Consider the following 11,431-nt stretch of genomic DNA (forward strand, 5'->3'; position numbering starts at 1 on the left):
ATTAGCCTAGTTGAGGCTTTAGATAGGCCTGTGTATAGTGACAGGAACAGGTGTCATTCCTTCCCCTCAGTCTAAAATTAAAATGACCTGATTTATGTCTGTTTGTGTAGTTAAACTGAGACCTATGTCTTAAATCTTATGTATGTCTTGCAACTTTACATAGAGCTAAGGTCGGCTACAGTGAGTGACTCGCCAAATTTGTATATATTCTACATTATGTTATATGTTATTTTTATGGGTCATAAACAATGCATTGGACTACTTACTGTGCTTTGCATAACGATACTGTAATTTCACCAGTAGAGGTCATAGTACAAGTAAACTGACTAGCCCGCCTGTGCGCGGCTCTTCTAGTATTTACGGTCGTCGCTCCTTTTTGGTAATGTCAACAGTAAAGCAGATACTATAATCAGCAGCCGGGCGAAATGATTTGCCTCAATCCTCTTATTGCACTAAACGTAACTATAGCTTCGTCAGATTCAAGTGAGATGCCATATAGCTAGTCATATTACTCGCCGCGGCAGCTAAAAGTTGAATCTGAATTCTGGTGAGTATTTACTGCTAGATTACTAGCTAACGTATCAGCCTAACGTTAGCATGCTAGCCAACTGGTACGCTATGCCTGAATGTACGCTTTGTTGCTAGCTAATGTATTCTGAGCATGGAAATGTGTTGCGCATATTTTTAGGTAGCTACACAGCAAGCTTACTGGTATATCAGTCAGTCGTGTAGTTAGCGAACTATCTAGCTAGCTAATGTCAGTTAACGAAAGTCCTCAGCTGTATCAGCTAACTACTGTAGCCACCGTCATCCCTGCCTGGCCTGCTAAAGACTAGGCTGTTGCCAGAGATGTCACCATCATTCTCTGTGTATTGTGTATTTGATATTTGATAGTTAAAAGCCCACAAGTTATCTGTATTGCGTTTAATGGGTGCAATACTTAAGTGGAAATACCATCACATGGGGACAGTTTGTATTGCCAGGGACACTGTACAGAGTAGTGATGTGCAGGCAGAGAATACAAATACATGGTTCAAGAATTAATTGATTGTTATGATGATGGACACAGCTTTGTAGAACTAAAACATACACATCCTCTGCTCAACAAACTCGAACTCGAATCGTTTGGGGTGCTGCTGCAGCCCGCAAACGATATTGTGTTCATATCACCCTCACTGCAGAGAAGTAATGCGTTCTGTCAAGTCGTTCACGATTTAGTCTGGTTGCGGCCACAAATGTTCCAAGACATTATCTTATTTGTATGCCTAACAATCAACAAAATGTACATTGTTTAAAACACGGTTTTACAAGTCTGTCATAAATAACAGCTCCAATAATCCCCTTATTGTGAACGAGAGAATTGTAGAATCATTACCATTTCTACTTTTCAGTTCATCGGACCCAAATGAACGAACTGAGTCGAAAGATTAGTTATTTTAAATGAAGGAGTCGAAAAGATCTGAGTTAGTAAAAAAGAATCGTACTTCGTGTCACTAGAACACTGTCCTCTGCCAAGTTAGCCCAACTCCATGATTTATGATGGAGTTGAGCAGTTGGAAATCCCGCTCATGGAGTGGTGCTCTTTCCAACTGCTCCGCTAAAAACCTCTAAATGCTCACAAAAAACAACTATAGGTAGGCCTAAAGGTTTTTAGGCAAAATAACCCAATCAAAATAGAAAGCTCCTTGAACATGGGAATATGCCAGGCCTATTGGGCCAAAATCATTTATGCCTGTATTGTATAGATAATAGAACAAAAATGAACGAAAAGATTAAGAGATCTGTTTTTTTGTTTATAAATACTTTGCTACAATGATACACTTAGTTATCTACCCACCTTGTTCCTTTCTTTTAGCATTTGCACGTAGTAAGTGTACCATCATGCTTTCTGTAATATAGAACTCATTCTGATTGGCTGGGCCTGGCTCCCCAGTGGGTGGGCCTTTGCCCAGTCATGTGAAATCCATAGATTAGGGTCAAATGAATTTATTTCAATTGACTGATTTCCTTATATGAACTGTAACTCAGCAAAATCTTTGAAATTGTTGCATGTTGCTTTGATTTTCTTTGTTCAGCATTGTTGGGCTGTCTTTTTATGAAGTTTTTAAAAATGTGTCCTTATGACACACAGCCCCAACTGAAAGAATGTAATGGATGGTTGCTCTGTTCTCTAAACAGAAGCAAGCAGTCTAGTTCAAGTTGCTCTTTACCCTATATGTAACAACTCTGGTATTCCACAATGGAATAATGGAGGGTGTGCCTCTCAAGATTAAGCAACTGTTTCTGTTCCTTTGTCTGTCATCAATATCTGCTTGACTCACAGTTTCTGTACATGAGGGATATAGGTAGATAAGTACATAAGTTGAAGTCTGTGTACTGTAGGCTAGGCTTTCTTAGGAGCATATACGTTTCAGTGGAAAATAGTTTTTAGTGACCACAATTTAACAACCAGATGGGAAGAGAAGGTGAAGTTTGTCTTGAAGCAATGGATAGTATGTGCCTCTTTTGTCAGTGATATTTCTGCTACTCACTGTTTATTATCTTAGGATAGTCACTTTACAAATTACCTCGACTAACTTGTACCCCCGCACATTGACTCGTTACCGGTACCCCCTGTATATAGCCTCGTTATTGTTATTTTATTGTGTTCGTTAACATTTTTTACTATAATTTATTTAGTAAATATTTTCTAAATATTTTTTTATGTGACATAATTTGAATTGACTCATGTTGAAGTCTTGCTTGGCTTTATAGGGAACCAACAGTATTTCTGAAATGCTGATTCAGTGGAAATGGTGGATGACTAGTTCTCTATGTAATGACACAGTGTTGCAGTGTTTTCTCTTTCGTAAAAGTACCGGGTACCGACTGCTACAATAGTTTTGGGGACTTCCTTTTTTATTCCTCATATCTTTTCACGTGATATGCATTTATCCCGTGACAGGGCACATGTGAGATTTGGTTCTTGGAGTCAAGATTAATCTTCTGTTTGTTTTTTACAGTTTTCAGAGTGAACTGGAGATGTCTAGCAGCACCCAGTTGAACATCCGACAGTGGACCACCAAGCATGTAGCCAAGTGGCTGAAGGACGAGGGCTTCTGCCACTATGTAGACCTGCTGTGCAACAAGCACCGTCTGGATGGCATGTCCTTACTCACCCTCAGCGAGTATGACCTACGCTCTCCCCCGCTTGAGCTCAAGGTGCTGGGGGACATCAAGAGGCTGATGGTGTCCCTCCGCAAGCTGCAGAAACAAAACCTGGACATCCTGGAGGAGCTGGGGGTCCCGTTCGACGGACACTCCCCTCAGGGTGGCGGTGGGGACTGGCACTGCAATGGAGACTCCAGTAGAGAGTGTGATAACTCTAACACAGACACTGCACCGGTTGGAGAGCAGTATCTTCAGTATACAAATGGGAAGTACAAGCATGGAGGGAGCAGGAGGCTGGACCCTGAGTACTGGAAGACAGCGCTTAGTGCCATCTATGTTGTGTTCGTGTTTGGATTTACCTCCTTCGTCATGGTGATCGTGCACGAGAGGGTGCCGGACATGCGCACCTACCCGCCCTTGCCAGACATTTTCTTAGACAGGTGGGTTGCTGTTGATCATGCTGTTCCCCCACATCCTAAGTAATGTATATGTAGACCTACTTGAGCTTGTGATTGTTCAGCAAACACCTCTGTTTCGAATGTCAACATAACTGATGCTGTGGTGATAACATTTTACTAGGAACCAAACAAGCAAACTGAACTTATGCTACTTGAATTTGTCCAATATGAACTCTTGTTTGTTTTTGCAATGGTGTCCAGTGTTTCACCTATACAGGCATAGAGTGCCATTTGGGACACAACCATAGCCTGTTATGAATCTAAATTGCATGCCCTGCCATTAACGGTTTTCTTGAATTCTCCTACTTTGAGTAGATTGCTTGCTTGACCTTTTGTTCATGATGACTCCCATTGCTCTTGACAATTTCAGTCATTTAGCAGACACTCTTATCCAGTGGAACTGATAGTGCATACATTTTCATACTTTATTTGTACTGGTCCCTCGTGGGAATCGAACCCACAACCCTGGCTTTGCAAGCACCATGCTCTACCAACTGAGCCACACAGGACTTGAATATCCAGCTTGTTCTAACTGAGAGTGTAGTTGGACTTACTCATGGTGTGATAACGTTTCAGATTACTGTTGGCAAGATGAGTGGGCTTGTTTTTTGGTAGGTTTCCACACTACATTCCTTCCAGCTATAGCATTTCTTAATATTATTCAGTTCCTTTGGCTTTGATGCCTCATGATTGAGTATTGCTCTGTTCAAGTAGACTGATTTTGCTGTGTTCTGATAGGAGTGTCAGAGGGCTTGGAATATATGTAGCACACAGGAGGACATTTATCTCTGTTAAGATAATTTCTTTTTGAATTTTGAGCCAAATGTAAAATGTTCCTGTTTTGATTAATTTAATAGAGTAAGTTCAGTCTGCTCTATACCAAATTAGCATATCCTGAGTCACTTCCCTGTTTCACACCTGGTAGTTTGGGACTACCAGCTCTCTGTAACCTAGAGGGCAACCAGTGGGTCCGTCTTCTCTATACCATGTGGGCTCCCGAGTGGCGCAGCGGTCTAAGGCACTGCATCTCAGTGCTAGAGGCGTCACCACATACCCTGGTTCGATTCCAGGCTGTATCACAACCGGCCGTGATTGGGAGTTCCATAGAGCGGCACACAATTGGCCCAGCGTTGTTCGGGTTAGGTTTTGGCCGGGGTAGGCTGCCATTGTAAATAAGAATTTATTCTTAACTGACTTGCCTAGTTAATAAAGGTTAAATAAAATAAACAATTAAATGAGAAAGCAGCAACTAGGCTAAATGTTGCCCTAGGCTCCCTGCGTTTATCATCTGACTGGCAGAGTTGCAGGTTGTCATACCTGACATAGAGGCTTATCTTTGCAATCGAGAGGCGGCTTGCCGTTTGCCTTAACCTCGTGCAGGTTTGTCAGGTGTGTTTTTCCAGTTGCACTGGATTAGGCTTGCTGTTTGCATCTACTAGGCTATTTTGTTTTTCCAATGAAGTCATATTGAATGTTGATAGCGTAATATTCTTCTTCTTATTATTATTATTGGCTATTATCTGTTAATGGTTGTGATACTTCATAAACATTAGCCAAGCCTGGGAAAATAATCAAAATGCTCAATACCAGGCAGCTTGCGTCTAAGTAGATTAGCCAATAACCATTTCTTTCTCTTAACAGTGTACCTAGAATACCATGGGCCTTTGCCATGGCAGAGGCATGTGGAGTGATCCTGTGTAATATCTGGCTGCTAGTTCTGCTGCTGCACAAGCACAGGTAGAGTACTGGCTACTGACTGGTCCATAGGGAAATATGTTCGTCACACCTATAGCCTAGACATTATTTAAACTAGTATCTAGAATTTCACCATGAAATGAATAGAATTGTAGAATGTTTTACCTCGTCCAGGGTTTAAAAAAAAACAAAAAACATTTGTGCTTCTCCTTAGGGACACCCACCTGTTCCATTTATTTGAACTATTCCAGAGCTAGCACACAAAATGATCAACTAATTATTATGCCTTTTGACTACTTGAGTCAGTGAGTTTAGTTCAGGGCTACAACAAAGTTGTGAAACTTGCAGGGGTCCCAGAGGAGAGGTTTGAAAACCACTGGTCTAGTTCATGTGTAACGTCTGCTCTGCTGAAGGTCAGTTCTGCTGCGGCGCCTGTGCAGCCTCATGGGGACAGTGTTCATGCTGCGTTGCATCACCATGTTCGTCACCTCCCTGTCAGTGCCAGGACAGCACCTGCAGTGCTCAGGAAAGGTACTACAGCTCCATGCACATGTGCACACACACATCAGCATTTCCTCCAGGTTGAGGATGATCTCATCATAACACACACACACGTGTAGCTTTTTATAGATACTATCTGGCCGCACTGTACAAACACTATGGGAATCAATTTTCTTTCTTCTCACGGCAGGGTAAAATCTCAATAGTGACACTTCTCTTTCCCCCAGATTTATGGTGACATGTGGGCAAAACTGCATCGAGCTCTGGCCATCTGGAGTGGATTTGGAATGTCTCTCACAGGTGTCCACACATGTGGTGACTACATGTTCAGCGGTCACACAGTGGTCATCACCATGCTCAACTTCTTTGTGACAGAATGTAAGTGTTCCATATCATTTTACTGTTACTTTCACTGTCACCTGTTGCAGACAATAACTGTTATTGACTGTAAGTGGGAAGAACTTATGTACATCATGTGTTGTCCCTTTGCTACCATCATGTGTCCATTAGCTGTAACTGCATGAAGGGCATCAAGACCAGACCACTTACAGTATAGTAATATATGCCAATTTACCTGACGCTTTTGTCCAAAGCGACTTAGTCATGCATGCATACATTTTCCGAATGGGTGACCCCAGTGGGAATCAGATCCACGATCCTGTCGTTGCAAGCTCCATGCTCTACCAACTGAGCCACTGACAGATTTGAAACTGTTTAATTGCAGCATGTGTGCTAACGAAGACCAGAAGGAGAGCATACATATCACCTATTTTAAAGTCCCTGAATTTGTTGCCTGCTAGTTTTAGAGTTAATTTTAAAACGTTTTTAAAGCTTTTCAAAGCGCTATGTGGCCTTGCACCCGAATACGTGTATGATATGCTTTTAAGATATGTGTCCAGTCAGTCTGGCCTTTTAGTTGTTCCAAAGGTCAGGCTGCCTTTAGCCATTATGGTCCTGGCCTTTAGAACAGCCTACCGGAGTGGAGGGGCCTCAGAAACAGTAACTTTTTTACTGTATAATCTTTTTAGCCGTGCTTTTACTTGGTGTGCTTTTAGCCATACTATTTCATCACATTCTATACATCTTATTTATTTTAATTCATTAGTCTCATGTCCACTGTTAATTTATTATTGTTTTACTATTGTATTAGAATTTCTCTCATTTTAGAAAATGTATTAGGTTTTTAATGTTCTTACCTTTTTATTGTATTATTTGTTAAGCACTTTGAAATGCCTCCTCTGTAAGAAATGTTCTCTATAAATTAAGTGTGATTGATTTGAAAATCGCATACAGATAATGGGTCTACGCTGAGACCAGAATCAATAAAGATGTCATTCAATGCACTTTTGAGGCAATAGGGCTCTAGTCCAAAGTAGTGCACTATGTAAGGGAATAGGGTGTCATTTGGGACACCAACTGAAATTCAACTTTCTAACTTATCAATTGGCTGGTTTTATGTGTACATCAACAGACACACCGAGGGGTTGGAACTTCATCCACACCTTATCTTGGGTCCTAAACTTGTTTGGGATCTTCTTTATCCTGGCGGCCCATGAACACTACTCCATCGACGTCTTCATAGCTTTCTACATCACAACCAGGCTTTTCCTGTACTACCACACGCTGGCTAACACCAGGGCCTACCAGCAGAGTCGCAGGGCCCGCATCTGGTTCCCCATGTTCTCCTTCTTCGAATGCAACGTCAACGGCCCTGTGCCCAACGAGTACGGCTGGCCCTTCTCTAAACCCGCCATGATCAGGAGGATGATTGGGTACTAGGTGGTAGAGGACACCTGTCTGCGATGCAGCCACAAGGACATTGATCTCATCTAATAGACACTACTGGTGACTTTGAGCCCTGTCGTGCTATTTTTGCTACTGCCCTCTGAAAGAAGTTGCTAACTGTGGTTATGTGATATCAACTTTATATTCCAATATCTACAAGAGATTGCTAACTGAGATGGCTTGTGGGATCCTATTTTTGCCATGGTGTGACCGGGTACAGACTGAGATGTGACTCCTCATATTCTGTCCCATGTCAGCCTGTTAAAAGGGATTAAAGTAAGGCCTGTGTCTAAATTGACAACCTATTCCCCATGTAATGCACTACTTTTGACCAGGGCCCATAAGGCTCTGTTCAAAAGTGGTGCACTACATAGGGAATAGGGTGCCATTTGGGACTCATCCTTTCATCAATTTTCTCTCTTCGTTTGAAAAGGGATGAGTTTTAAATGTAAATTTCTCTCAACTTTTGCCACAAGATCAATAATCTGGTTACAGATGCACATGTGCTTTAGTCAGTGCCTCTTCTGTTGTTATGCTATACAATCTGTTTATGGCATGACAACAAACTCGACAGAGGAGTTGACTAAAGCACAAACTGATCTGCTACTACCAGGCTACCATTTCAATGCTTAAGGGCTCAGACACACCAATAGGGTTTGCTGGTCGGGAGTAGTTAGCACCACAACAGAATTTGCAAACCAAGTGCACACTCATTTTACATGTAGAATCGCTTGAAAAATGTGAATGATCGGCAGACTAACGCTAGATGCACATTCGTTGCAATGTGTGTGTGAGCCTTAAAAGCTCTTAACTTGCAACCTGATAGAAAATTGGGGGTAACGGCGAGCTATAGGTTTGGGGAAACATAAAAGCAGAATTCTCAGGCAGCCTATTGTAACCAAACACTTTATTTTAAGTCAGTAAAGTTTGTTGAAATCTAAAATTCAATAGCGTTAAAGTGAAATAGGCTCTTGTGTGTTCACTAGATATCCTGAGAAGTTAGGGCACTTTTCATAATATTACTGACATGTTTCTTTCAATGTTTTATCTGGACTCTAGTTCTAATACAAGTATGGACCACCTTAAAGGCAATATCAAAACGTCACAGATGATACTGTTGCTGAATTTATGTATAGCAATATCATAGTTCAAGATGTTGTGATCGGGCTTGTTACTTGTTTGCCATTGTTTCTTTAGGTAGTGTGTAAAGCTTCTGCATTCCTTAAGACACGATTGTGGTATTGACAGTATTACTAGAATGCTGAATGAGTCATTCATGGCTCATTTTGAAATGAACTGTTTTGGTTTCCTTTATAATATTTGTATTGTTCAGTTATTATCCTGCCTTGTCCTAACTAGACCTTATCGTAACCAGGGTCGTTACTTAGGAGATCGCAAAAAGCAGCCAAAACTATGGAATGGAAAATGGTGAACAATTGTTTTAAATACCATTCCATTTGCCAATAGCTTTAGTTGTTATAGTAACATTGTCTGTGTACGAAATGCATATCTCAAATGTTGAGTTTTGTACTAGCTTGTAAAATGGTAATTTAGTAATTGACCAAGATTCACGATAAGAATAACATACAAGGATAACAATCCCTACAAAGTAATTGAAAAAATGTGTATTTTTACTTCTTCCACAGATCCCTTGGACTTAATTTTGACTGCATCTTAATTTATTTCATTTGGTATATGTAAATACCATTTTTTTTATAGGTATTTGATGTACTAAAAGGTTATTGCAACATGCACTTAAGCAGGAATATGTTTACAGTTGTGCGGAACTATATTTGTTTGAAACACAATGTGCTTTTATGTATAGGATTTATTTCAGAATCACCCTTTCACCCAAATCATTTAAAACAAATGCAAACCATCACAAAGTCCCCCACAGTTACTCAAATCAGGTCCGAAACTGCCATTGATGGTATTGGTTACAACCCACTTAGTACATATTTGTAAAACAATGAAGTATTACTTCCCACTGGGCACAAACGTGAGTTCAACATCTAGTTATGATTTACATTTGATTGCGTTGTCGACTAACATGAAATAAAACAATTATACAGTTCCTGAAATTCCGTCACGTTTGATAACTTTTTACAAATCCAATCAGTTTTCCACGGTGATTCAACGTCATCACATTGAATGTTTTTATTGAAATGGCGTAGAAACAATGTTGTTTCAATCAGTTTGAGTCCAGTGGGTTTTGTTCTATATCCATCCCATCATGTTTTATTTGGAATTTCAGCTGTGGAATAGTTACTAGTACTACCAGGCCTAGATTGTAACCCGTTACTGGTTGAGTCTTTACCTTTTCCCCCCATCTTTCTTATAATTCCAACTAGTTCCTAATGCATAAATCTTTTGGTTTGAGTAATGCCAGCTCATGTGCATGCTAGCTAGGTAGCTAGCTGCAAATTCATCGTTTTCTGCTAAGATGTTAGATACATACTTATGAATGATGGCTTTTCTCTCTTGAATTTGTTCTTACTTGTCACTTTTAACCCCCCCCCCTAATAAAATGTTACTAATCCTTATCACTGGTGTGGTTATAACGGTATGTTACTGATCTTCAAGATACAGTAATTGACTACCAATGTAATGAAAATGTAGCAATAACAGCCAGTGTGGTTGTATTGGGTTAATCAATCTTTACCATTATTAAACGGTAGAAATCAAGGGTCTGTCGTCTTGGATGTGATTCTTCAATCGAGAAGGGTTTGGAGTGAGAGTAGGGTGAAATTGCCCTAGATACTGATCTTGGATCAGTTTAGCATTTCCCCCACTAATGGTTAAGGTTAGTATTGGGGAGGGGAAGCTGATCCAAGAACTGTACTTCGTGAAAAGTCACCCCGGAGCCCAGTGTGTAAGGATGTGTGCAAGGCAGTAATTCAGTTAGCTACACGATTTAACATACTTACATGACTGAGTTTACATGTCAGGTCTCTGCTAGGGAAAAAAAGCATGTGTGTTCATCCTGATCTCATTAGCTTAGTTAATGTCACTTCAGGTCAAGTTCTCTGACTTCTCTGAGGTCAAAGTGCTGATTCAGTGTAACACTGTGTATTGTTTAGTTAGCTAGAACACCTGTTTCTGTTTTGGCCACCAGAAGAGTTTTCCAACGACACTCATCAAGCTAGTTTGCTAGCACTCAGCTAGCACAGTTGTCATTCTCAGAACAATGTTTAATATCTGATCTCACATCTACTCTAATTCCTTGCCTTGCAGAATGCTGGTAGTTTATCTAGATATCTAACGTTAGTTCAGGTTTCTTGAAGTGTTTCTGACCCCAGTTATAGTAATCCCGCTGTGAACAAAATACAAACATCCTGAAACTAACTGTACAGACAAAATCTGACTGCTTTACCAGAAATACTTTAATATATTTAAATAGCTATTTATATATTATTAAATGATTAATATAGACCTATCATGTAAGATGCAGGGCTCCCTTGCAAAAGACACCTTGGACTCAGTGGGACTCCTAGTTGAAATAAAGTTTATAAAAACGTGTACATGCAGAGAGCCATATATTTAGAGAGTTGGGACAATGCGGTTTGTGCATTATGAAGCGTTTACATTACACTTCAACATTCTATGGCAGCCAGGTTAGCTTACCATTAACATAACACTGTGAATATTTCAACAATGCTATTCTGAATGTATAGAACTAAAACAATATTCAAAATTATGAACGTTGTCCTAAAAGCCCCGCTTCCACTGGCACTTAAATTTAGGAGCAAATTCGAGCTGGGTCGGGGGACAACTGGTGCCAGCTCAATGACATGTCGTTAGCTAGCTCGTCTGGGCTAGTTGCTGTTAGCTAGCACATGGAC

At 40.5% G+C, this 11,431-nt stretch overlaps 1 protein-coding gene across 3 annotated transcripts; it reads left to right on the top strand.

Annotated features, from left to right (window-relative positions):
* Positions 1 to 379: 379 nt before the first annotated feature.
* Positions 380 to 10,274, top strand: LOC115153537 (sphingomyelin synthase-related protein 1). 3 transcript variants are annotated; one of them, XM_029699080.1, is made up of 7 exons: positions 380 to 547; positions 3,003 to 3,590; positions 5,250 to 5,345; positions 5,717 to 5,834; positions 6,032 to 6,182; positions 7,276 to 7,631; positions 7,673 to 10,274. In XM_029699080.1, the coding sequence occupies exons 2-6, from the start codon at positions 3,022 to 3,024 to the stop codon at positions 7,581 to 7,583; spliced, it is 1,242 nt and encodes a 413-aa protein (XP_029554940.1). In that variant the 5' UTR covers positions 380 to 547; positions 3,003 to 3,021; the 3' UTR covers positions 7,584 to 7,631; positions 7,673 to 10,274. The 3 variants fall into 3 exon arrangements, with proteins under 3 accessions (XP_029554940.1, XP_029554939.1, XP_029554941.1); XM_029699079.1 differs by having other exon boundaries at positions 7,276 to 10,274; XM_029699081.1 differs by lacking the exon at positions 380 to 547 and adding an exon at positions 2,316 to 2,492 and having other exon boundaries at positions 7,276 to 10,274.
* Positions 10,275 to 11,431: the final 1,157 nt, after the last annotated feature.

This window comes from Salmo trutta, chromosome 18, assembly GCF_901001165.1.
Source record: "Salmo trutta chromosome 18, fSalTru1.1, whole genome shotgun sequence".
Lineage (NCBI taxonomy): Eukaryota > Metazoa > Chordata > Actinopteri > Salmoniformes > Salmonidae > Salmo > Salmo trutta.

Coding starts and splice junctions, on each gene's coding strand:
- LOC115153537 (XM_029699079.1), top strand. CDS start 3,022: ATGTCTAGCAGCACCCAGTTGAACATCCGACAGTGGACCACCAAGCAT. Junction 5,346..5,716: donor CTGCTGCTGCACAAGCACAG/GTAGAGTACTGG, acceptor GCTCTGCTGAAG/GTCAGTTCTGCTGCGGCGCC. Junction 5,835..6,031: donor ACCTGCAGTGCTCAGGAAAG/GTACTACAGCTC, acceptor TCTTTCCCCCAG/ATTTATGGTGACATGTGGGC.